The sequence below is a fragment of the Seriola dumerili genome, unplaced genomic scaffold (assembly GCF_002260705.1).
Source record: "Seriola dumerili isolate Sdu_G_001 unplaced genomic scaffold, Sdu_1.0 BDQW01000242.1, whole genome shotgun sequence".
NCBI classification, from domain to species: domain Eukaryota; kingdom Metazoa; phylum Chordata; class Actinopteri; order Carangiformes; family Carangidae; genus Seriola; species Seriola dumerili.
In genome coordinates, this window is record NW_019174497.1 from 6,007,909 (window position 1) to 6,029,514 (window position 21,606).

At 40.7% G+C, this 21,606-nt stretch overlaps 1 protein-coding gene across 1 annotated transcript; it reads right to left on the reverse strand.

The window, feature by feature from the left end:
- Positions 1 to 387: 387 nt before the first annotated feature.
- On the reverse strand, positions 388 to 21,167 carry crabp1 (cellular retinoic acid binding protein 1). The gene is made up of 4 exons (XM_022756182.1): positions 20,816 to 21,167; positions 17,059 to 17,237; positions 5,434 to 5,547; positions 388 to 743 (listed from the first exon to the last, which is right to left on the reverse strand). The coding sequence occupies exons 1-4, from the start codon at positions 20,883 to 20,885 to the stop codon at positions 693 to 695; spliced, it is 414 nt and encodes a 137-aa protein (XP_022611903.1). The 5' UTR covers positions 20,886 to 21,167; the 3' UTR covers positions 388 to 692.
- Between the last annotated feature and the right edge of the window lie 439 nt (positions 21,168 to 21,606).

Here is a 21,606-nt window from a genome sequence, read left to right on the forward strand (position 1 = left end):
GAGCCACAAAGCACGGCTCCTGTTACCGAGCAACCCTGACAACAGTCAACTTTTTTGCCTTTAAGTTGCCCTGGGTTTTAACAGTTGTACCGTTAGGTGTTGAACTGAGCTGAACGCCAATACTTACATGTAAAAGTGTGATCCCTGGGCTCTCTGTCTGTGTTTATTTGCTGCCATATTTTTTTTGTTACCTGCACGCAATGAATCTTGGGATAGGATGGGCCACCCGTTGGAACCTTTATTAGTCACGTCACTGTGATGCAATCGCTCTTCATATGCAGCCTCCTAAAGATATGGGCCCTGGACTGGGACACAGTTCATGTTTGTTTACAAGGAAAATCAACAGTATACCTTTAATATAAATGCAAAGGAAAGAGACTCTGATACTGTTTGTTCCATTTTTTATTGTTTCTTGTCATGAATACTTATCGATGCAACTGATGACTAAATCCTACGTAAACAGCTGATACCAGGGTTGCAGGTATTGACACTGAGATATCCAGCTAATGTACTGCAGACACAATACTCACTACAAATAACCAGATTACAGAGACTATGCAGGTTGATGCTTACAGATTACACAGGACACTTCGCAAATGTGTTAGCATGTTAGCATGATAGAGTGTTGTTGGCTTTAAACGAGTTGTGGTCCAACTGGGTTCCTTCCTTGTCTTGATGAAGGTCGCAGAGCTTCATTCCCGGACGTAAATCCGTGTGCACACTACGTCATCTGCCCCAAAAATCTGGAGGAAACAAACAGACATGTCTGTGCTTTAGACACCTGATAGTGATTAGACTTCACATTTTAAAGCTGTTTCTTATTCAGCTGCAACAAACACCTCGGCATGCTTCAACTGAAGAACTCGTCAGATGGTCTAAAAGTTGCATTCAGGCCAGTTTTATCTCAGTGTGAAACAACGCAGCTTTCTCATTCGTTTCAACAGAGCCAGTCCGCTGATGAAGCAGGAGCACAGCGTCGTCCAAGGAGCTGCATTTACCAATCAAACGTTCCTGGCGGATTACTTTTTAATGTGGATGTATTATTTCTACTGTTTACCTCACAGTCGCCGTAGCGGAATATAAAGTAACTGTCGCTGTGATATAAAATCCTGTGTCAGAGTATTATAAACCGCTGTGCAGCGTTTGATCATCTGAAAAGCCTGGACGTGGACTTTATTTCATGTCTCACCAGTGACTGAAACAACATACATCCAGACTCTGTAACTCTGCAAAACCAATAATCCAACCACCATGCCCGCCTCACACAGTGATCTGCCAGGTGTGTGGAGTTGTGGCATTTTTGATTTGAACTTTTCTCTCCTGTGTTTTTTTTTTTTTTCAACTATAGCTTTTTGTGTGTGCAAACAATGAATGCCTTCAATTAGAGACTGTCATACAGCCGTATCCCCATTCCTACTAACTAAGGACTGAAAGGGAAAGGACTACAAAGACACAAGGCAAATCATTTTTGTAGAGGGAGTCAGTGTGTGTGGCCATTTGCATCAGGTATAAACACTTTAGTCTTTAAATGTGGCTGGACATCACATCGTACGAACCAGTTCGTTTCAAGCATACTGAAACCCTTATGAGTCTCTCCTGAGTCCAACTTGTTTCACGATGGTTGGTTATGATACTGTTACCATATTGTTTGCATTATGAGTGAGGCAAAGTTGGTGGACTTACTTCATTTAAAATTTGGATTTGAGTTCACAGTGAAGAAAACTGTCCAACTAAATTTCAAAATGTATAAAGCAGTGATATATGTGATATATGTGTCACAGCATCACAGGCAAATCAGTCAGCGAGTCTAGACACGCTGCCAACTGTTGATGATGAAACCAAAAGAAACTGCTTAATAAGTGATTTATGCAGCACTTGAATGCACAGGCTTGAAGTCCAATCTTCTGATGTGCCATCGTTTTCTGATTTTATTTCGGGCTGATGTAGTTGAAGAAAATCCACACGACTCTGCCCTTATAGTGTTTTCAGACTAAGCCAATTAAACGGATCATGCAAATCGTATGGAAATGTGCCCCACTTACAGTATGAACTGCCACAGACAATCAGACCATTGCTTTATGATCGGCGCTCCTCTTCTGAGTCTCGAGCTGAAGCTCTGAAATTGTGGGGTTGTGTCTGTGTCTGTGTCTGGGGGCTTTTTTGGAGACTGATGTAGATATGATTCGAGTTGAGACGGTGGTTGTTTTGGTTTTTCCAGTTGCCTGTCCCAGAAGAAAGAGGTCGTCTGGGTGCAAAGATGACTCATGTCTTTTTTCTCCAGAGAAGCTTTAAGTTTTCCAGGACTTTAATGATATATTATTTAATCAGCATTAAGTTCTGTATTTTAATAACTGTGCAAGTTTATGAGCAAGTGATGTCAAGATATTAGGCTGATTTAATTTGAACATATGGCACAGTAGTTATAGTAAAGTATAGTAATAGTTCACAGTCACATATTGACACATAATTTCACCTGTGTTATAGTTTAGGAGACAGCTCTGCTGCTGTGGGAACAAAAAGGCTAAATACTGTTAAATTACATTTTCTGTTAAACAGTCAGTCATGCTGTAATTCTGAGAGAGCACTCATAGCAAGGTGCAGACTATTTTGGGCGTCAGAACAAATAGATCAAAGTGAAAAATAAGTTGCACAGCTCCTCTCCACTGTGACATGTTTTATTCTCCAAATATTTTTTTTCTGCTGATATTGGAATGGTTCAAATATACTGTAGCTGAAAATTGATTTTGAAAAATAATTTTGAAATTTGTTCCTTTTGATAAACGTGTAGTTTGGCAAGACGGGGTGAAACTGATTGGAACAGTAGATTTATCTTGTTTTAGTCACATATACATACTGTATGTTCAGGTACATATTATATAAGGGTGTGTGTCTTGTGGCTATTTTTTGTGGCTTTTTATGCCTTTATGATAGCCGCACTGAGAGAGAGACAGGAAAGTTGGGGAGAGAGAGAGAGGGGATGACATGTAGCAAAGGGCTACGGGTCAGCCTCGCACCCATGGCTGCTGCGGTTAGGACTAAGCCTTAACGGGACGCGCTCTACCAGGTGAGCCACAGAGGCGCTGAGTGTCTTCTTAAGGACTGCCTAAAAGTAAAAACTTCAGCAGGCATCAATTTTGAAATAAAAACTACTGCAAGTAGTTGATGTTTTGAGCCAGATTTTAGAAATACCGTATGTATTTCTTAAATCATTGCAAATCTCAATTCAAGTCTCAAGTCCCCAGTTGTCAAGTCCGTGTCCAAGTCCGAGTCACGAAAGAAGAGTCTAAATCAAGTCCCCATTGTCCAAGTCTGAGTCATTAAAGGAATGTCATTATGGCTGAGTCTGAGTGGAGCTTCAGGATCAACTCCACTGCTCTGACACAGTCAAAGAGCTGTCACCATTTCAAAGGGAGTTTATTTAGTTTGTTACACGGGTAGCCAAAGAAACACACTACTAACAAGTCTGAGTCCTCATCTTCAACATCCGAGTCCAAATACAGTCAAAGCTCGAGTCTGAGTCCAAGTCTGAGTCATCAGTGCTCAAGTCCTAGTCAGTCACGAATCCTGGAAATCAGGGCTGAAGTTGGCCTCGAGTCCTCGAGTATTACAACACTGGTCAGTAGCTGCATTGTCAACACAGAGCTTCATGTTCCTTTTTAAAGAGCAGCTTCTATCGTTTCTGTTTTCTAATTCTGGATGGTCACATCTATTCTGTGTTTTCACAGACAGTGTTTCGCTGCGCTGCAGTGAAGGAACAGTGACACACACGGGGGATTTCTCACTGAAAAAACTGTGACCATTAGATGCCTCAGACTGCTCAATCCTTTCGTCAGCTTCGACTGAACTTCAAGACATTCATACACAGAGTCAGGACTGCAGATTTGGTCTCCCATCTCTTACAGTGTAGTCACATTAGGACTGGATTGCTTCACAGCCAATATGGAAAGGAGGAAGGGATTTCAGCAGCCAATGAATGTTTAAACGCACATTTAAGTTTTGTGTTAAGACAGGAAAAAATGAAAAATACTCTAACAGTCTGTCACAGCCATCTCCCAATCCACATCTCTCCCACTTGGTTTAAAGATGTTTCACTCACGGTGCCTGGGAGTTCTCACTGTCCTTCACTGACACTGTCAAAGCTGCTTGTGGCGCCAAAACTAGGGCAGTTGTCTCAGGTGGATGATGAGCACATTCACTTGTTATTGTTGTCATGGCAACAAGTACAAGTTGCATGTACTCATACCCAATTTCATACCATATACCTCCAGTGCCTGTAATCTCTACCGCACAATGGATGAGTGAGACTGTGCAGCTTTTTGCGGATTAAAGAAATCCAGAGTTGGGTTTCTACCAGCCGCAGTTTGACCGTGGTCTGTCGGAGGGTCGGGTGATGGCGTGACAGCAGGGAGGGCTGAGGTGGGAAGAGCAGAGAAACACACAGAGGCTCGGCTGCTGTCACAGCTCGGCCGGATCAATCTCCATTAGTGCGTGAATGCCTCAGCTCCTCCAGGGCAGCCGGGCCAAAGTGTCACCAGAGAGTCAGGCGCTGTAACACACACCCTCCTTATTTCACCCAAACGCTGGGAAAGATTTCATATGTTCTGCCTCCTTCTGAGCATTGACGATATGATTAAAGCTGCCTCTGCTCCTCTTCCCAGTGCTCGCTTCTGGCTTAAGATACAAAGCTCTGCAAACATCCGGCGATGAATTTTTCCAGCATCTAAAACTTCTACATTGTTGTTTCAAGCTTTTGCCGGTTGGACATTCATCTTACAAGTACTCAAGGAACAACAAAGCAGAGCGTGGGAGCGTTGAACGGTTGAGCGAGGAAAACTGTCGAGTCCCTGAGAACCTTTCGTCTGGTCCGTTGGTCTTGGACCGCTCCCCTGCACATCGTTCGAGGGGCTTTAGACCCATTGACTTCTGCCCATATTAATCTGGCTAAATACAGGGGGTATTACTGCGATGTCAGCGTAGCAGCTCCTCTTGTTCTCCTTTCACATCTCTCTGCGGGGTGGATGAAAGCTCGGCTCCTTGGGAAACGGCCTCTCTCATTTCCTTTACGGATGAATCTCCAGGGTGACTTCATTCACTCCCTGCCTCGTTTCATTAACCATTTCTCAAACAGAGCACACTAGCTGATTGAAAATCCCATTTTGATGCACCTGATGACTTCTGAGCCTCCATGAGCCACACAACAGACAAATCATACTGATTAGTTCCCCATCAGATCAAACCTTCTCTGTGATTAGAATAATGTTTTGGATTGAATATTTTAATCTTTTTTCTTTTATTTGAGCAAAGACCTCAGCCAGAAATATTTGAGAGTCATTAATCTCCTGAGCTTGTAAAGCGTTTTCTTTTCTTTTCTATGCAGCAATCCATTAAGGGGCTTCCAGTAAGATAATGAGTCATTAGTGTGTGTGCACTCACCAGTGTGAGCTCATCTCCGTTCAGCTCTCTGGTCCAGAATGTTTTGGGGCCTTGGCCGTCCACCAGAGTCTGCTGGCAGTGGATCTTGTTCTCTGACTCCCAGGTGGCGAGGCTCTGCAGGGGGGAGGCACAACAAGGTGGGGAGGTCAACATGCGGCTGTGAGTGATGGTAAAACACATTGTCAAGGCGGATCTTTACAGGGCTCTGTGTGTTTGGGTAAGGTCAGAGGTGTGCTCTGTTGCACCTGTACCCACACCCAGCAGTGATGTCACAGCTGAAGTCCCTACTATTTTTATTATAAGAGGGTCGCCATTGTGTTTGTCTCGTGCGTAGGTGATACAACACACGTGGTTTCACACTTCTCCACTTATCAGCTGATGGCAGTAAGGACCAACAAAGGCAGACAAGAAGAAGACTATGGTGGATTACAACACTTGACACAATATGTTTTGATGAGAAATACTCGATGTAAACAGAACTTTTATTTGGTTACTAGAAAACTTACACAGGTTACCTTTAAGAGACACTGTTTTAGGAGGAATTTTTCATTTCAACACAAAATACAGCTGTTTTGTGTCTTGTATTTAAGGACAGGCTTCTTGATCTATTTATCTCTATTTATATGGATTTTTTTTTCAGCACTTGTTAAGCAGTTGTTTTTCACAAATTGCATCTATACATCATCACAAAGTTTACAATGTTCTGTTGTTATGGCTCTAGTAACCTCTTTAACCTGATTTTGCAACTGTGTGGCTGACATCTAACCAGAAATTAAAAAACAAACAAACTGAATTTAGTGGATAGTTACAAAGAAATTTGACACTTTTTGGTCGCAAACACTTACAGCTCAGCAAAAAGTATGTTGATCCAGTCAAGTGTGTTAAGAGTTCATGTTTATATCTCAGTAAAAGATAAACCCATGTTAACTGTTCACACACTTTTATGTATTGTTATTCTCACTTGGTTTCATGGTTTGGATTTTTTAGTTATTTAGTTATTATATTATTAGTAGTATTCTTAAATCTTAATGAAAAAAACGTTTTTCACAGTTTGCTGTTGAACTCGACTGGTCCACGCGGAGCCCTGATTCAACCCCACCCAACACCTTTGGGGTGAAGTGGAAGAGTCTGTGTCGGACCTGATCACCCAGCATCAGTGGCTGCCCTCACTAATGCCATTGTGGATGAATGGGAGAAAATCCCTGCAGCCAGGTTTGTAAAATGTGGTGGAAAGTCTCTCCAGATGAGTGAAGGCTGTTACAGCAGCACATTAATGCTCATGGGTTTACTGGTCAACAATTAAAAAATATTATAATAAAATATAATATTCATTAGAATGTGAAAGTGGTCTGAGACTTTTGGACTCCACTGTATAAAAAAAAGTAGTGTAATGTTCAGGTGTCCACACACCCTAGGCCATATATTGTGCAGCCTACTTAACATAATTCATTCTAATTCAGTTATGGCCAGACATCAATGAACAAAGAAATATGATATTATAAATCAGTGGCCTGACTGAAAAAAAACCCACATAAAATCCTCTTGGCAGTTTGGTCGGTCAGGGTCCCCGTCTGCTAATTCGCTTCAATAATAGTTCAAATGACTTCAACAGGATTAGTCAGACTCTGACTTCAGCACTAATTTCTCCTGAAGTAAGTGACTCAAATTGCCTATCAGAGTTAAGGGTTCATAAAAGATCAGGACCAAGGTGACCCTGTGGCGCTAATTCTTGCTAGTGGAGAGGATTTGTCATTTTGGTCAGCTTGGGGTCCATTAACTGCCCTCATGTTTCATTACCTCAACTGTCCACTGTCACACAGGCTGCTCTGCTACAGTACAGTTTGGGTAATATGCTTATTCACTTTGTTGCTAAGCGTAAGATGAGAAGATTGATACCACGCTCATGTCTATCTGTTAAAGGTAAAGCTCACTAATTAACTTAAGCTAACCATCGCCTGGCTGTAGCTTCATGTAGCTAACAGAGTTTTGTCATAATTAACTCAAGAAAGTTGTATTTTCCATAATGTCAGACTATTGTTTTAATGGCTGTTTTAGAGCTACAGGTTTTCTTATTGAGTCTTTAATCCAATTATTAGCTTGCTCCTAACATTTTCTCTTCAGTGTTGGCTTCATGTTGCTGCTCTGATTCCCCCACACAGCTGAAAAGTCTTTTTCCTGTCAATAAAGCCAAATGCATTTTCCTTTTCAACGCATCATCTTAAGCTCATGACCCCTGCTCCAAAGCCAGGGGGCTGATCAATGCTGCCATTGTTTCATCCGACTCAAGCACGACATTTACATCCATCAAAATAAAACTCTGGACAGACCCACTATAAAAACCCATAATGTTTTCCCAGTATTTTCTTGCACGGTTGCACATTTCATAGACAATTAGTTTGATCTTTTGCACAATTTTGTATTTTAAAAAGCGCCACTACCCAGATTTTGGATGAAGCAGCAGCCTTAGTTTGGCAAATGTTAATCACCATATCAAAGGTAAGGAAAGCCATCATGGATCCCTGCAGGCTGCCGTCCGCAGACTTTGCCAAGAAGAACAGCAGGGCTTTTCTGCAGCTTTCCACAGCTCTCCTTCTGATTTTTTTTAATAAAGCCAGAACCCAGAGGGTCAATTAGCTACGGCTCCATTTCAGCGTTAGCATCGGTCAGCCTCTGACTTGGATGGATTTTCTCTCATTCTCTCTACTGCACATTAACTCACAGACAAATTCTCACACATAGTCTTTCTCCCAAATAACACACCAGAGCTTGTGCACACACATTTGAGACCAAGACAAATTTACCCTGCGACTCCAAGGCTTTACCGTGTCCTGTTTTTTTTCTGTAGTGTTTTACTTATCGGAGCATCTGCTGTCTTTGGCTTTGGTTTGGTCTTTCACAGACTTAAGCATTTTCATTGCTTATCAGACACAAATAGTGTGCCGAAAAGTGGGAGAACATTTCATTTCCTGCTTTGTTTAAAGTTTTTATGTTGGATTTGCAACGTTTCTTTCACAGCCTAAAATAACACACTCATTTCCACCTTTGCGCTCATCTCTTCCCACAGTTTGATCACATAATTTATTTCTTGTATCCCTCTCTCAGAAGCTTATGCCTTACCCTAAAGGCACAAAATCTGAAGCACAGTAGCTATTTATCAGATCAGATTTTTTTTTTACCATACAACAAATCTAAGTGGTGAAGACAGTGAAGAAATGCCTTAGGCAGCGCACTCTCTAATAACCACTAAACATGAACTGCAACAAAAAAATCTGACAGTACAAAACTTCTTGAATGATGGGTTTCCATAAGAAACTATGGTCTTAGTTGATCATTCCAGTCATTTTCTAATTTCTCCATTAAAGATAAGGATTGTGTGAGATGTGAAATGTTTCCTCTCATCACATGGTTAATGTGACGTGAGGTTAATGCTAAAGCCGACATGAAACATTTGTTTCATGTCGGCTTTAGCCAGACTGCTCTTTTTTATCCATACTTTGATTTTCTGACTGTCAAACTGAGGCTTAAAGCCCCTAAATTTTTCATGTGGTAATTTGTTCAAATTATTTAGATGGCACATGATTCTGTTTGTGGTCCTGTGTCTGTCATAGTTTAATTTCTGATGCTGCCATTTGGAGATGCTAAAATCAGAAACGTTCAAGTCCTACACATGAGCGTTTTAGAGTTGTAATCCTTGAGATTTTAATGAGAACAAGCCCAAAAACATGACACACACTGCTTTTAGGGTAGTCAATTAATGTTGTATTATTATAATTATTATTATAATGAATTTTCTTTATATATTTTCAGTAATGCTGTATTTTACACCTCCATTATTTGCTGTAGAGCTACTACAGGATGTTTCCTGGAAAAAGCAAAGTCATTGTACACACATTGAAGGGGGAAATAGAGACAAAATCACAGACAGTTATTATTATTATTGTTATTATTATTAGGTAATCATTCTGAGTTGTTGATTTTGTTGAGAGGAATTTACTTGAAGGAACTTCTATTGTACTATATCCATCATTTATTACTGAAAGTCTTCATATATACTGAATTGTATTCTTGCCTGTAGACAAATTACACATGTTTAATTATTTCTTTTAATTGATTGATTGCAAACGTTTTTTTCACAGGAAATTGCTGGAGAATTATTTAGAAAATATCAGAGATGCTTTAAACAATTACAGAAGTTTTATCTTGCATTTGTGTCAGAGTAGCCTCGAGTTTGCTGCCCTCAGTGGTCAGTATATGTCACGTCACATTCATTTCAAACAGAACTCAAAATCAGCCAGGGCTGAAAATTTTAAAACTGTAGTTTCCCTGCACAACTGAAAATGTGGGTGACGAAACATGTGTTGCACCTGTTAAATTATTTTGAAAGGTACTTATAAATCAATGCAAGGAGCGGACAGAATGACACTGTTTTTTTTTTTGCCTTGAGTGACATGACACAAATGGGGCAGTAAATCTCTGTCAAAAAATAGAAATACGTCCTCACAGTTCTCCCCAAATCTCTGCAAATCTGCTGAGATTCACAGGGAAGAATAACCTTCATCTTTACATTATAGGATCACCTGTATATATTTGTCCTTGTGTCTGTCAGTATACAGTTAGACTCTTCAGTGGGCATTACATTTGTGTTTTATGTCACAGATTAGTCTTTTGTTTCTCTTTCTTATTCACTCTGCCTGTCTGCTTCCCTGTGCCTCTCCATGTCGCCCCATGGCAGGTGACTGATACTACAAGTGTGTCTCTATGGCAACCAGCTGGGTTAAAAGACTCCATAAGTCTTTCTGCCCAGAAGTGACTCGCTTTGTTGCATCCAAGCAAATGAGGCGTATGCATTCAGGTGAAATATTGCAGCATCACCTCAATTTTATTTTTATAAAGTTATTTTTTCAGCATAATTCAACCTCAGCTGAGCAAGATAGCACAGAGTCTTGTGCTAATGTTTGTCTTGGAGGCTTTTCCACCTTAATAAACAGCTCTATCCATCAGAGCAGGTACATAATCGCCTCATTATGACTCCCACTCTGCACCAAAGCCTGTCTGGTGTCTGCCTCTCTGTCGTCTGTGTGACTAACAGGAAACACCTTATCACTTTCTCCTCCTGGAAGTGAGAGGAGGCTGTCTAATCTCACCGCACTCACACAGATTAACAGGAGCTTTTTAACCTTGTGGCGGCGTTAATCAGCCCTCTGCTCTTCGCCAGGCACAGATCAGCGTGTAATCCCTTTAACCATGGGGGCAGCCGGCCTCAGCCAAAACCCACTTAGCCCTCTCCTGCCAGACGCTCCACCTGAGAATCCGCCAACACCCCACACCCTCTCCTCCTCCCCGTGGCACATGTGCCAGTGTCAGTGGGCGCTGCCTCCTGTAGGTTTAGCTCCAGTCTTGCATGATTACCACACAAGAGCACAATGTGCTTGTTGCTGAGAGACACAGCCTCAGTATCCTCTTTGCAAAAAATAGACAAAATAGACAATACAAAATATACAAAAAGAAAATGATATATTTCTAATTGTGTTGGTTTTATACCCCAGCACATTGGATATGAAAAGAAACAATGACTGACGTTAAAGTTCTAGTTCTCACCTTTTATATGAGGGTGTTTGAGGGGAAAGAATTGGACAGCGTTTTGTATGTAAACAATTCGTCAAGTGACTATGAGTACTTTAACAATGGTAGCTTGTTGAGCCAAAACACAGACGACTATCACCCGACTCTGCAGTTCCCCCTGAGCTCTATGATTATTATGACCCATAGTTACATTTCGTTGTTAGGTGAAATCTAGTGGGGAAAAGTGTGATGACGTAGTATAAAGAACGACTAAGTCCACGTCAGGGAGAGGTTTGGGTGGATGGATGGGTCAACAAAACACAGGAATATGACCCGGAGAGCGGTGTTTGATTCCCGTGTGAAAGTAGCAGTTAATGTTGTTTCTATTATCCATGTTAACCATGTTGTTATTTTTGTAACCATGACAGCAAAAATCATCTAATATTGAGCTGTTAACCGAAATCATGATCTTTTCCCTAAACCTAACCAAGCCATGACCATAATTATAATAACCATGGTGACAGACGTAGGTACGCCGCTCTCGGGACAGTTTTCATGTTTATTACTGTAACCACGACAATGGAGGTGCGGTATGCATGACACCATTGGGACACTATTTCAAGAGACACTCCGATGGGTCGTATCAGAGGGTTGAAAAAAAGCGACCTGTGTGGTTGTTCAGGTCGGACGACTGGTTGGATTTTAGTGTCGTTCAGCTCATTGTTTTGGTTTTTCCAGCCAGCAACTTTACTGTTCGATTTAAAGGCTCACAGCTCTCATCAACCTTGGTGGAGACCAAAACAGATCTAAACAAAGTGAATATTGGACTTACATTCATCAGGTGGCCAGAAACATGACTCCAAATGAATGATAATTTGTCATTTGTAATTTGTATGTAAAAAAAACAAAAAAAACTTTATACAATTACAATATGTAAATGTAGGGTTTGCAGCTTGTTCTGCTGTCTGCCAGTTGTACTGTATTCATCTGGTCCTCAGCAGTGAAACACAGCAGAATCCAAAATGAGAAAGGGGTGTAGTCCTACAGCAAACTGAAACTCAAATCAAGACACACTTTAACCTCATAGCCACTTTTTCCTGTTTCAAATTCAATGTGTTGGAGTATAAGGTCAAAGCAATGAAGGACACACTCTCTGATCATATTGTGTTGTAAACAAAACCGTGTTTTGCAGGCGAATGCTGTGATGCTGAAGCTCAAACCCAGACAAACGGACATGGCAAATTTGTGATGACATCTTGACTTGTCGGCCTCGTAGCAGAGAGGCTTCATGTGGCGACACTGAGAGCCATCCAGCCCTGCCCAGTACCCAGCATGCCCCAGGGCACAGACAGAAGGAGCCACACTGTCTCCTAGGATCTGAAATAGGTCATGTCTGCTCCCCCCGACTGCAACATGGAGTTCAAACCATAAAACAGCAGGTAGAGACAAAAATCAATATCTCAGATTTTAGCTGCAGACTAAACAGCATTTATAAGCTTTTATAAGCTTTTATAGCTGGTGAATATATAACATTTTGCATGTTAAAAGATGATATAGACAAAATACACAGATCAGACACAGATGAAAACCGTACTGCACATACCCAGTTAGGCATTGTGGTTTTCAGAAAACACATATCTCCAAAAAAGCGGTTGGCAGAATTTTGTTGCCTTAATGCAGTGCGTGCACTCAATTGCACATTTTCCCTTTCCATGTGCAATATTTCTCTCCCACAAGCATGAATATCACTGCTCTGTGCTGCCCAGGAATGTTTCAGGACGGCACCGTTTCAGTGATACATGAGGATAGAACCAGAAACTCTGCAGCCCCTTTGGAAGAAAAAAAAACAGTGGAAAAGCATAATGTTTATTGTTTTCACAGAGCTGCAGTCCTGCAGCTGAGGAAAAAAGGATGCTCCAGCAGAGCATGGTGGATGGCTGTCTCTCTGCACCATTATGCTTGTTGCTATGTAAATTAGAATAAAAAATATGCCTTAACTGGCAATTTAGGAAAATAAACAAATATCTGGTGAAACTGGTCAATCACTTCAGTTATCACAACCTGTAACTTTGTGCTGTAAGTAATGTAAATGTAAATTATCAATACTTTTTTTAAAATTATGATCAGTTTGCAAACACAAAATGCTACTTTTTCATCTATGACTTGATCATTTATGTGAATATACCTCCAGTTTTAAAGGTCAACACAGTTACAGACCTGCGGGCCTGTAAAGATCAGACACACTGTGCTGTAAAATAAGGATTTACAAAAAAAAAAATTCTTCAGTCTTCTAATGTTAAATGGATGTTGAAGTTTGTTAATGACAGGGTTTATTCATTGAAAAATATAGACAGAATGAAAATGGGGAACCCTGTTTATCAGAAACCTTCAGTTTCAAAAGAAATAAGACTTTTTAATAAAAGCCTGCAATTGTACAAATCAACATTAATGCTAATTTGAAAACGTGAGGAGGATCTTATGAACAGCTTTGATCCAAGATGTATTTTCTTTTAAAAAAAAGAAGTGATGTTTTCAAAAAACACGAACAATCCAATCCACAAAACCCAAAATGTATCCAGTGGTCAGAGAAACTTGACAAGTTACATCGTGGCTGTCAACAGCTCCCAGTCCTGCGGATCTGTTATGCAACGCTCCTCTGCCACACTGCAACAGCTGCTGCTGCATGTTCTGTATGGAAAGTGTGTACATACAGAGGGATGTACTGCAGCAGAGAGCTCACTCATTTCAAACTTCATTCTCTCCAGGGATTTTTTTTTTTTTTTTTTTTTTTTTTTTTTTTTGCACCAAGACCAAAATCTGGTCTCTGCATCATGATTTTCTCTTCTTGGCATACTATATGAAATCGAATCTCACAAGTTAAAGCCTCCTCAAGCAGACTTCAAATTAATATCTGCCTTCTGAGAATATGTATATTATATATAATGTGTACCTTCTCAAGAAGGTAGTAGAGAATAATACAATGTGTTGGTTAATAAGCACTACTTTTATTTTTGCCCCTTGTATGTTTTCTTGCTCCCTCATCTGGATTATATCCTAACCTTGTTTACCCGCTGTGTCCTCACTGACACCAAACAGGAGCCTTTTTCTCTCCAGCTCAGACACTGGTTGCTTAGCAGAGGGCGATAAACAGATGTCAGCCTCTGGACCGTTAATGCAAGACTCTCATTACCTGAAGTGAGTCAGCGGCAGTGCGTTTTTGCCATGACATCTTGTCTAAGCATTAGGTGTTGTGTCTCAGCATTGTGTCCGCGCATTAAATAGTTGAGGTAATTAAGAGCTTATTCCAATAAATTGAATCAACGGCACAGACATGACGTGGAAAAGCTTTAAAACCGAGAGTCTTGAGGGAAAAACAATGATTGATTTATGTTACTTCTTCCCTCAAGACCTTTACTTACAAAATGTTACAATATACTGTATATGCAACATCAATATAAGAAATTAATTTTATGAAGTAAGGAACAAAATTGTAGAAGAGAAGACTAAAATGAATAAATCAAAGGGAGTTTCTTAAGCTTTGACATAAAAACAGGTGGAGCTCAGCTGTGGGAAAATTATCAGAATATGTCTTCATATCATTAATATCAATAATCGAGCTGCTTCATTTTCTTTATCTGACTGAACAACCTACATATTAATTACACAGTTGATGTCGCAGTGGGATCAAATTAGGAGACGTCTCCAAGAAAACAGTTCATCTCATCACATGCAACAGAAAGCAGATGGTTTTTTTTTTCAGTTTCAGTGTTTGTACACATTTTCCTGTTTTAAAGTAAAAGTCCATGCATAATTTTTTAGGATAATGCCCTAATTTAATATAATATATTCTCTGGCTCTTGTTTTTACATGTATTCAGATTTAGCAGAGAGAGCAGAGCAGAATTTGAAATGAGTTGAATGAATTTATAAGACCTTAACGTTTCCCCAAAAAATAAAAAATGAAAAGAATATAATGTATGCCTCTGGCTACTCTCCAAACCTGTGTAGCAGCTCTGACTTTGTATGGAGATGTGAGAAATCCCCCCCCAGGGCCCCGACAGGTTCAGAGAGAAACTCTCATCATCCCAACTCAAGATGCCCTTAATCCAGCTGCACGGGCGTGAGCCTGATACCAATGGATGAGACTGTGTTAATTTTTCACTGAAGCCTCGACAACAAAAGCACGGAGAGAGCTCTGAAGACCGTGAATACACTCACAAACACACAAAGGATGTCGAGAGAATATAAATGATGTGAAAAGTTTAGAGGATACATGAAATTAGATATCTGCAGGTGTTAGGATTAAATCTGTGTTAATCACCCTCATCAACCACATGCTGAGGTGAGACAAACGTGTGTCTCTGTTCAAAACATGTCAAAGAATACGCCATTGTGGAATATTTCATGATGTTTCCACGTGAAAAACATTTCAAGAATAAGTGTAATATCCAACACCTTCTCCTTGAAATTACTTTTACAGCCTATATTATTAAGTTGTTCTGATATTGATATAGTTAATCATTGCTGATGTTGATTGTGTGCTAATAAATCAGACCACTATCTTTCCCTAATCTTTTTAAAGTGCTGTGAGCACCTCAACATAACTATGAGACAGTTTAATAATGCAGTAGTCACAACAGGTGGATTTGATATTATGGCAGAAAACACATGAATCTTCAGTCTCAACATTTTTGCGACTTTGCTGTTGCAAATCAGTTGCGAATGTAGAATCTACGCTCTCTTTACATCCGGACATAGATTCATCCATTTCAAACCCTGTAATCGACTGTCCACGTACTTCAGCGCCTCAGTTACGTTTGCATGGATGTTAATACATCCACTAGAGGGCAGCTCAGAGTCGAACATTTCTGACTACAACAGACACATTAACAAACACGTTGCAGAACCTCTCCTAAAACAGTTCCGCCATTTTTAAAATTTCTTTGTCGTAATCTGTGGTCAAGTGTCGCCCTAACTACACTGCCACCCATGATTCCCGGCTCTTTCTGTATCAGTAAGCTTTTGGAAAACACGCACAAACACGGATGAAATGAACGCAGAGTACGAACAGATAGCTCCATCCGTATATGTACAGTATGTTGTTGCGCATAAATGAGCCTTAACCCTAAAATGTTGCATTGGAATCAGTGGAAACCAGTTTTTTGTCACTTTAATAAGTAACACCCTAACAAGTACTTAACATATACTTAAAGTCACAAGTAGCAATTTAGCAAGCAAAGCTTTCGTGTTTCACAAATTTGTATGATTCTGAGCAGCCGTTGGTTTCCATTCAGTCTGCTCAACATAAGATTCAAAGTTGCATGTTGTGGGGCAACCTGGTGGCACAGTGGTTAAGACATATTCCATAAAACCGCAATATTTCCGGTTTGATTCTAGCTGGAGACTTTTACTGCTCACTATCATACCACTGTCACTTTCAAATTAAGACAATAAGAAAAATAAGCTTGAACAGATTTTTTGCATTGTTGCTATGTAGTAATGCAGAGCAGAATTTATTTACAGAGCAACTGAATCACCTCTTACATTCATTCATTCATTCATTCATTAACCATATCGCTTATCCTCTTGGGCTCGCAGGGGTGCAGGAACCAACCGGCTGGACAGGTCGCCAATCTTTCACACCAATCTATCAATACAACTGCAGGTAATTTAGTGCCTGCTTGCACTGTAAATGCACTGTAACCTGCATGACTTTGGACTCTGGCATGCTGCTCCATCCTGCTGCCTCAATAATGGTACATTATTTTAACAAAATGAATGCAGCTTTGATATTTTCTGTGATGATTTGCTGAACTCAGTTTTAATAGTCTATTCATAGATTTTAAAACTGTACAGAAAAAACTTAGACCACTGCTGCTACAGGACAATAAATAAGATGAGCTAAAACTTTATATGGTCTGCTTTCAAAAACTAAAAAATGTGATGTGATGTATGGAAGAGCTTAAACTTGCAAACACACAGACATGTTCCTCCATGCTTCACTAGAATTCATATCATCTGTTGACTATGACTGTGCCATGTTTTCACTTTTCTGCAGTTTTACCTTGCACTTTCGTCCGTCCACCGTCTCCTCGTCAAACTGTTCACCGATGTGGAAGTTGATCTCGGTGGTGCGCACGCTGGTGGACGTTTTGATGTAGAACTGCTCACCGTCTTGACGGATTTCCACGTGAGGGTTGGAGGCCGCCGCCACAGCCACCTTCCTCAGCATGGCGTTCACCCCTGCGCAGGTAGAACACAGGAAGTTTCATCATTTTAACGAGATCAATTTAGTGGAAAGTAGTGGGATGTTTCTCTGCCTCGTAGAAGAAAATGACTGTGTTATGTCCTTGGGGATGTTTTAGGGTTGTTGATCGTTACCCATGACTCCATAATTACAACATGCTGATTTTCTTGGCACTTTGCTAATCGTTTTAAACTTGTTTCTAGTTGAAAATGATCCAAGCAGAAATAATTGTTATTGTAGTAATTACAGTAATGTGTATTGTGATATTTTACCCTATGAAATAATTGTTTCATGGCTGTTTTAATCGGTTAGCTAATAAGCCGTGGCTGTTTTGTGTTCATTACGCTCCAACATTATCACAGGAGTGCCAGAGGCCATTGTTTTGCTTCTTATTGGTCACAGACAGAGGTCAACAAGAGTCATAGACTGTTTCATTCCCCATAAAATCAACTTTAGTCATGAGACAGCTGCAGAAGAAAGGATTTACGCTAAAGGTTGAGCTCTGCTGGACACATGAAAGAAAAAGTTACAGAGAGGAAATGTACAAAGGAGAGAGATCAAGTCTTTTTATAACTTCTTTTCGTCTCGTCGGTTCTAAAATTTGCACCAAAACAACCTCCAGTATGTTCCCTTGTCTTTCTGTCCTGCTTTACCCCTCGACCCCACCCAGACTGAGACGTCTCCAGGCCTTCATGCCACATTCGATCAGACACAGGACCTTAGATACAGAGACACATCCTGGCTATGTGTCTCTTTCTATTGGTGTTTTTTAAGCATGGACATCCACAAGCTTAAATTATAACCAAGAATAACAGAAATGTAGAGGTTTCAGGGTATAAACATCATGGGTCTGTGGCTCTGACAGAAACCTCAACTATTTCTCAAAACAGGGAGAAATCTATGGAATTTCTGCTTCTGAAGGATTATTCAGCCATGTCTGACAGAAAAAAAAAAAAGATCTCTTGAGGATGTCAGGGCAGATCAGTGCTGGCTCTTCTTTTGTCTGGTGGCTGCAGGAGCGGTGATCATGCGTGTGGCACAGCCCAACGCTTTGGCATGCCCTGCTCGACTCTGCAAGGCCATCTGGCTTTATGTCCTGCCAAAGGTCCTGGAACTAATATTTCATTGCCCTCTTTTACCAATAGCTGAATATATAAAAAGCCTAGAACTTTTCAGAAGTTTTCATGGATTTTGAAAAGGAAAAAATCAGCTCTGATCAGTTTTGAAAGCTCTTCCTAATCCCAAAACCTCAGAGGTCAACACCCAGGAATAAAAACATATTGCTTTGACATCTTACACCGGACCCCACCCATGATCTGAGGGATCACGCCATGTGTTTTTATAGCATTAAAAATGTATTAGCGCGAACGAGCCAAGCGGTCGGCCCTCATGTCTGAAGAGTTGATATTTGCATTCATGTTTTAATTATTAAGCATTTTTTTCTCCATCCACGTCCAGAATAAGTGTCAAGGACAAAAGCCTTTGGTTTTTAGATGATTGTATACCATTACTGCAAACAGACAATAGTATTGAGTGCATGATCTTACAGAAACCTAGGAGAAGGTAGAGCAAGGCTACTTTATTAATACCAATAACCCAACATCTCAGGTTTCTGCAGATCCTGATAGAGTCCCCATTAACTCAGACTCTTACAATTTGTCTAACAATTCGTATTTTTCCATTCTTTGATCAAATGCGGACACATATACCCGCTCTCGGTCATCGAGCTGTGAGTCTGATCGCTTGGTGCAGCTCTGTTCACTCAGCGTGTTGCTATCTGCACCCTGGATGTTAACAATCCCCTCCTACAGAAGGGAAACCTCAGAGTCAACAGATAATTATGAAGATGTTGATGGAAAGTGGCGGCCCTGCAGCACTGGAATCCACATTAGTTGCCCATCCCATGCAGCTCTCAATTGACCAGGTCCTTATGTAAGAGCGAACGAGTGATCTGCTCCGGCAGATGTGGTTAATGTGTTCATGAACGGATGAGGTGCTAAACTCAGTGTTAGCGATTGATTTCGCCTAAAATCAGAAGAGCTGTTGCCCGGTGAACCTTGTCCTAAAAACAAAACACGGGAGGGCTGTTGGTGAGGTGTTGAATCTGACTCAAAATTAATAAAAAATGAAAAAATGAGGAGCTTTTGGGTGATGAACTTATACTGGTTTTCAGAATAATTGTCTTTTTGGATGGCCATGAGAGTATCCTCATTGACACCAGGGTACTACACTGAAGGTTAAAAGGTAAGGCTGTTACTTCTCTAGTTTTTCACAAAAAGACCAACACCAATAATGTGTCAGTCCATCTCTGAATCCTTCCTCACTTTCACTGCCTTCCACTTCATTGGTTCCTACCAAAGCCTTAGAAAAATCCTAAAACATTGGGGTACAGTAGTTTTTAGTTTTTAGTAGTTTTAAATGTCTCTCAAACAAGAGCAAGCAATGCATTTTCTGGGGACTATTTTCAGCAGCGGATTAATATTCATTTGGTATTTATAGCAGCAGGACAGTGTATTGGGGATTGATCAAAGTAAACTACAGCTCCCAGGTTCATCATAAAGAGGAAATATGTCACTCAGTGCAACAGTGTGGCTCAATGATGTGGGAATAGAAAAAACTAACATTTTACTTATAAACCTTTCAAGTATGAAATGGCACAGCCCATTGTGGCAGGTAGGGTTTTTAAAGAGAGGTTACATCTTTAAATCAGAGGCTGTCGGAGCCAAATTTGCACTTAGATCCTTCAGAAATCTTATATTTGCTTTTAAGCGCTACAGAGATCTCACAAATAAGTTAATTGTCAACTGTTTCACGGTACAAAACAGTTCACTTTTCAACTTAACTTGCCCTGCTCGTGTTAAAATAAGACCCATTCATGCCTAAAAAAGTTGTTTTTGTAATCCAGTTTGGTGTCGACACTTCCCGGAGAGTTGTTGAAGCTGCTCGCTGTACTCTCAGTGGGACTTCTCCCTAAAGATTTCGACATTATTCTAAAGACACCCAGCCTTTTTGCTGTGCCCTCTCTGTTTCAGCAGTCCCGGCGTGACGAAACGCTGCAACACAATTGAATGACCCAGTTAAACTGGTCCAAATCTAAACCATCACAATCATCAGTTAAGACCAAGAAGGGTGAAAAAGAATGAAAAAGAAAAAAAAAAAAAAGATGGGACACAAGAGAACAACACCGGGTTCCAGAGACCTCCCCTGGCATTGCTAATGCATGCCCTACTTAAATGCTTAACATGAATAATGTTGTGCCCCCCTCCTCTCTTCATGTAACAATACCACGTCTGTTTAGGCTGGAATTCAGCATCCAGTGTTTCATATCTCCTGTAAAGACGAGGGATTTCCCTTCAGTAGGTTCTCCCTGTAGATCTCTGCCTCCTTTTTCCCAGGGAGCTTTTCTGAACAATAAGATGTTGTTGGAAGTCAAGCATGCCATTCCCAAAAGAACAAGAGAAGCCTTTTTCTATATGGACATGATGGATAGTCAACCTCATGCAGGGATGTAGTGCTGGCTATGGAAGGGGCGAGAGGAGAGGGAGAAAAGAGGAGAGGAGAGGAGAGGGCTTACCCAGGGCTTTGAGAAGTTCATCAAAATTCTCACTCCTCTTCATCTTCCAGGTGCCGGCAAAGTTAGGCATGTCTGCTGAGGCTGAGTGTGAGGGCTGCAGAAAGAACCTGTTCCACGCTCTGATCTCTCTCTCCCTCTTTTTCCTCTCTCCTCTGTCTCTCTTTGACTCTTTCTCACCCTCCTCCTCCTTCCCTGTGCTCCTGTCTCCTCTGCTCTGGGCTCAGCCTCTCGTTCACACAGTTACACCCAAGCCTTTCTCTGGGTTTCTTCTTTTATTTATTTATCCACACAGCCGGGGGCTCTCTCTCTCACACACACACACACACACACATACACTCTGTCTGCCGCGTCTTCGTCTGTGTGTCTCAATGTGCTGGCTGCAGTCCTGTCTTTAGCTCCTTTATAGCTACTGTCTTTAAGTCAGTGGAGGTCCCTCCCCCTGAAAGCTCTGTCCCATTAATACAGTAGAGCGAGACTGACGTAGCCGCTCTTTCTGGGAATCAAAACGGCAGAATAAATTCTTTTAAAGTGTATTTATAGAGCATAGGTTTGTCTTCTTTTTTTTTTACTGTGGAGGCTGACTTTCATTATCATGAACATCCTTTGGCAATATGGTTCAAAAAGCCTTTTTTCCCCACGTCAAAAAAAAAAGAAAAAGAAGGGTCACATCCTTTGTTTTTGAAAATCAAAAAATTATGTCACTTTTTTTTAAATTAGCATTTCAGATAAAAAAAAGTTTGGTTTGGTCTGAAAACTTCTATTGTGGAATATCCACACATCCTTCTTATGTC